This window comes from Priapulus caudatus, unplaced genomic scaffold (assembly GCF_000485595.1).
Source record: "Priapulus caudatus unplaced genomic scaffold, Priapulus_caudatus-5.0.1 Scaffold227, whole genome shotgun sequence".
NCBI lineage: Eukaryota > Metazoa > Priapulida > Priapulimorpha > Priapulimorphida > Priapulidae > Priapulus > Priapulus caudatus.
The window spans coordinates 352,395-358,295 of NW_014577288.1; the positions used below are offsets into that span (position 1 = coordinate 352,395).

The 5,901-nt window shown below is 43.2% G+C and overlaps 1 protein-coding gene and 1 long non-coding RNA gene across 2 annotated transcripts in view; one reads left to right on the forward strand and one right to left on the reverse strand.

Moving 5' to 3' along the window:
• Window positions 1-717, forward strand: part of LOC106807647 (insulin-like growth factor-binding protein complex acid labile subunit) — a 3,012-nt gene extending 2,295 nt beyond the window's left edge. Inside the window, exon 6 of the mRNA XM_014810058.1 lies at window positions 241-717. Within this exon, the coding sequence (XP_014665544.1) occupies window positions 241-401 (161 nt within the window). The 3' untranslated portion in view covers window positions 402-717. The remainder of the gene's footprint in view (window positions 1-240) is intronic.
• A 2,535-nt stretch (window positions 718-3,252) lies between these two features.
• Window positions 3,253-5,184, reverse strand: LOC106807648. Its single transcript, XR_001393688.1, has 3 exons — window positions 5,152-5,184; window positions 4,555-4,662; window positions 3,253-3,622 (listed from the first exon to the last, which is right to left on the reverse strand). It is a non-coding gene; the product is annotated as an uncharacterized LOC106807648 (long non-coding RNA).
• Window positions 5,185-5,901: the final 717 nt, after the last annotated feature.

Genomic DNA, 5,901 nt, shown 5'->3' on the forward strand with positions numbered 1-5,901 from the left:
TACATACATATATAAATTATAATTAATACTACATACAAAGGGTCCGCAGCATCTCACCCCCCCCCCCTCCTCCCCGCGCGCAGACTACCAGCGTTTGTCGGGGAGTTCATAGCGAGAGCATTCCGGACGCCGCACGTGCAATAACGTGCTTCTACTTGCCACCGGGTCTCAGGAAAGCTATGAGAACTATTATTATATGCTCATCTTTACGCATGTCTTTCGCGGTCTCTCGCATTCTAGACAACCCGCTGGACTGCAGCTGCCTCGGCTGGCTACTGAGTAAGCCGTTCGACGTCCACGGACTTTGCCACGCGCCGGCAGACGTGGCAGGAGAGTGGCTTGAAAACATTGACCCTTCCGACCTTCACTGCCCGGCGGTAAGACGCCAGATCGTACACTAAGGCGACGCATCTCATGATATTGTCGGCTACCAACGGATTTACTACTACGGAGTTGCCCCTCTTACTGGCCACAGCTTATATACGCACGTTTAAGAATGAGCCGAAGTCCTGTTACACTAACAACAATCACTTAATCACTTGCGGCTACCAACCGATACTTCTTGCAGTCGAGCGTATGGAACCTTTAGTAGATGCGAATATTTAGAGATATGCGAGTATGGAATACTTGCTGTTTAGGAGATTTCTGCTTACACAATTACTGGAAGAAACATGTAATATTTTGATAGAATTAAATTTTGAAGTTCAAACAATAAAATTGTATTCCTGAATTTGAAATTAATGTGTTTTTTTTACATTATCCAGCAACACACAGTGAATACATAAACACAAAGTGGTACAGTCTATTTTACCCTATAAAATCCTGAGTAGGACTATAGAGTAACGCAGCTTATACAATACACCTTACGCATACACAGGACATATAATAATATCTACTGTAGCTGATTATTCTGCTCATACGAATTACAAAATTGTCTTTCTTCAGTCTTATCTCTTCCTATTATTCACTGGAAGACACCCGCTTACATCGCACCAAAGGCTTACACAATTAGCTAACTGTAATGTGACATAGGATATATATGTTACATAAAATCAACTGCAGTAAATCAAGTGTATTAAAAAGTACACATAAACGTTTTCAATAATATATTACCTTCTTGATAACACCATCTGATTTACTGAATTTTTACATTTAAACGCTGCACTAGACAGATTATTTTCACCTGGTTTAACGCCCATGCGAATTCTCAGTTACGTGTGTTACGTTGGGATGACGTGCAGCGCAATACAGAATCCACATTACTTAACGAGTTGTACGCTCGTTCATATTTGGTTCATTGTAACTTCAGCTTGCTTGATTTCATGAATGCTGCATTGCATAGATCACGTCTATACGGGTTTTCACCTGTGCGGGATAGGAGATGCAATTTCAAATGGCTTGATATCATGAAAGCTGCTTTATACATACATCACAGTTATATGGGTACTTTCCTGTATGAGTTTTCATGTGCCTGCAGATTCCTATGATATCTGTGAGTCTTGGTTTTAATGAAGCGCGATTAGTTTAATTAATTAGCAAATATGCACGCGCGGTATCGCACATACTAGGCTAATATATACGCGCGGCTATGGGCGGTAGGAAAGTGTAGTATAACTATCATATCTCGCGAACAAGTGGAATTAAATTTCTAGCTATGATAGACACATGTCATAGACATAGCTATAATTTGTGTGAAGACTGAGTTTATTGAAGCGCGAGTAGCTTAATTAATTCGAGACTATGGACGCGCGGTATTGCGCATACTGACGCGTATTTGTATACGCACAGCTATGGGCGGTATAATTATGTGGCGGCCGCCAGATAATTAAGTGGCGGCGTGTCACGGTCTGAAATTACCCCAGCACGTCGTGCGCATGCGTGACGCATGCGCAGTAGCGCTGCGCGTAAAGCGCAGTAGCATTGGGCAAAAAATTGAATTTATCCGAAAAGTCCTATCTGTTGTGAAAATATGTGGCCGAAATGTCCTAGGCCGAAATGTCCATGGCCGAAATGTCCTACATTCAACATCCTCACATCCTCACAACACTGCGTCTATTATAATAATATAGTTACTACACGGACGCGGAAACTTATCAAGTTTGTCGTGCAGGTATTAAGTCATGTTTCGTAGAGAGCATGAATAGCAGTGTGTTGTCTTTGTTGTTGTTGTTGTTGGTGTTGTTGTTGTTGTTGTTGTTGTTGTCGTTGTTGTCGTCGTCGTTATCGTGGCAACGCCGCGGGCCACACTACACAACCAGCACATCCACAAACGACAAACGCTGCGTATAGTTGATTTGTCGATAATGCAGTCACGGCGTCGCGCCGCAGAATTTCCGAGAATAGCGGAGATTAAAGCTCTGTATATATCTAATATGCTCTGTCTATAAGTTAGCTGGTGTGAGCACGTGCAGGAGCGCAGCTGATCGACATTCTGTGGTCGTCCCGGACAGAGACTACGCGCTAGCATGCTGACACAACGCGCCAGAGATTACCAGCATATTGTGTGAATTCGTGAGAAACCGGGAGTAAACGGAAGCTTTCTATGAAACTGTTGCGGTGGGTATAGGGGTCTGACTGCGCTTATACGAGAGATTTATTAGTTTCCTGGGACAGTGAGATTGTTATTATGTTGTCCAGAATACGATGCCACGTAATACAATTACCTTCATTTTCTATCTTGACCTCAAGTCACAACGCTCTCTCAGCCAACTTTTCCGAGAGCAGTTCCTCGCCGCCCCCTGCTCACCAGGACCTCACTAGCTAAACAGCTACGAAGCTTTTAAATCAGCAGCTTGTGTGACCAAGGGTCCATTGTTTCATATGTATAAAACAACACGTGTTTTGTGCAGTTTATTGCACTGATTTTGCAGAAATTGCGTTTTTTTCCATAACATTTTTCTGCTTTGTGGCGAATTTTTTTCCATAACATTTTTTCTAGCCAAATTTAGGGCATCCGTCTTCACACCTCAATCGCACAAGGTCACAGAAGATTTGCAGACTTGTATAGATTATAACCTGTTCTAAGGCATATATAGTCATTGAGTGTGTACGCTTCTAATATTGATGCTGTTATACATAAGCTCGACGCGGCGTGGCGCTGCGGTGCGCGGGTGCGTGCGTGCGTGCGTCGTGCGCGTGGTGCGTACGTGCGCGGGTGCGTGCGTGCGGTGCGTGCGTGCGTGCGTGCGTGCGTGCGTGCGTGCGCGCTGCGGGTGTTACATTTATATAAGTGAAACAAATAAATAATAGAACTAAAATCATATAATTTAAAATTTATTTTTATTCATTGTAATTTGACATTACTATCTCAAAACTATGTGACATAATAATAATATTATAATAATTATTAAATATCAAGTTGTCTATTTTTTTAAATATTGGTAATAACTTCTATGATAAGTTTGATGATTGACCATGGATGTTAGTTCGAATGTGATATCAAATATAGCGTCTAACGATAGCTCCTCGTGTAAGACGTTCTACGCGTATGCAATAAGGTTGTTACGTTTTCAGCACCAGAGGGCAGGCCGAGCTGTCCCCCATCATCCCATCAGTCTGTGTAGCTCAGAATCAGATGAATATTATGGGAACACACGTCGCCAAACAAGTGTTTGCATTCGCCCTGAAATGAAGTCTAGTCATTAGTCATTACTGCGTGAGTATGTAACCGCTGTATGTGTGTCATTAGTCATTACTGCGTGAGTATGTAACCGCTGTATGTAGTCATTAGTCATTACTGCGTGAGTATGTAATCGCTGTATGTGTGTCATGACATGTCTGACAATGTATTTCACTGATCACCCCCCCCCCGTTCATGACTCTCATCTAAAGCTGTGGACACACTACGCGATTTTCCATGCGATCGAGCCGGCCGGCCTCAGTCGGGCGACTCTGTGGACACACTACGGACTGAGTCGGGCGACTCTGTGGATTTCAGCACGCTGATTGGCTGATTAATTGTACAACGGCCACTCGATCGCGACCGGGCACACTACGCGAGTGTGCCGCGCGACTCAAATAATTATCAAACATGTTTGAATCGGGCGACACGGCCGGCCGACTCGAAAATCGAAGCGACTCACTGGACTACGCGATTTTTCATGCGATCGAGCCGACCCGCTCGGTCGGCCGGCTCGATCGCATGAAAAATCGCCTAGTGTGTCCACCCCTTAAGTTCATCCCTCTCTCTCTCTCAGTTATAAACTACACTCACGATAGTAAGATTTTGCTGATCTGTAACTGTTATAGTCAGTAACAACAAATATGTAATACTATTAACATATACACTAAAGAACATTGTATGTGATACTAGACGTCTTGACGTCGCGTCATAAAAGCCTGTAATTGATAGGAGTTTAGAACGTGTGCGAAATTAATTGTGTTTTTAGTTTCGTATTTCCCAAACATGACGTCACGAGACACTGCGCCAATCAAAAATGACTTTCTGGTCATGATGTTCTCACTCGGACGTTGACGTCACGGCGTTGACGTGACCGTAATGTGGCCTTTACGCTCGTGACGAAGGAATCGAGTGTATATTTCTGATATACTTACTCGCAGGTTGTTCCGGATGGACACCGTGTGTATGTACACGGGTTCCGGTTACATCGTGGCTTGGGACTGATCTTAGGTTCACACGTGTAACCACAGCAGTCGTCCTCTCTGTGAACCAAGTGAGCATTCATGCGTGTTACCAACAACTGCTTATATGCTGTCATGACTTTCAGATTCATTAAAGGCCAGCAAACGTTGGCTCTGTCTTGCTTGCTCCCTTATGTTTGAAACATCGCGGACAGCAGTAGAAGCTTTAGAATTACAGTCGATCTGACATGTCTGTGTTTAACCCTTTTAACTGCAGTGGCAGCCCATGTAGTCTAGTGCTATTATCCACATGCCAGTTCAACAAAGGGTGTTAAAACACAAAACATGGTCAGAGGTTCTTGAATGCTTGTTAGGGAACACATTTTCATATAGAAATGCCTTATAACGTACTTACGGGGTTGGTAGATTCGCGATCCTGATTACCTCTAATCTTTTTATTTCACTATTGAGCAGATAAGCAAAGGAAACCGTGTACATGTAGTAGTGTAATCAAAGACGTAATAGAATTTGTGTTCACTAAAGAAATATATTGCTTTTTACCAAACAAACGTGCCGCTCGTCAGTACTGTGCTTGTCTCGTTCAGGTCTCACCCAGTTTTATTTCCTCTAAAATGCGCCTTCTTAATCTTGGTATAATATGACTCTCTCGTTCAATCACAGAGCCCATGTTTCCCCACTTCTACTCTCACAATCGACAACACTCTCTCCCTGAGTCGAATATTTGCCGTCATGACATCGCACACTGTGCCGTGAACAATCTGTAACTAACATCCGTAACCTATCCGTATAGAACCCAACCTAACTATTCTCATCTGTATGTTAAAACACCCAACCTTCTCCTATGCTCAACCGAATCTATCTACGAGTTACCTAATTCAGATGAAACATGTGCAAAACACACGTTACAGTAGAGGAGTGTATGTGGAGATTTTGTATAGTTTCTATTATCAGTGATGTAGGTGATGTTAGGTGGTTATAATGGTCGCTAGGGTGGAGTCTACTCTCGTGACCTTGCTTATTTTAGCGAGAGTAAGTTTGATTTGTAGGCCACCGGTCGAGGAGTAGCATCGCGCAGATGGCGCTGCAACAGGCACCAACAAGAATATTACATCATACACAATCACTTATCATATAACGGGCCCCCTTCCACGGTCCCTTTCCCCAGTCCGTATTTCCGTTTATTATCATTCTTTCTCTGATCTATCCCGCTCAGACAGGCGAGGGATCTTTTCTTCGCCTTGTATGTGACGTTGTGACCGAGGTTGAAGTTCTTGCGGAAGATTAAAAAATAAATATATA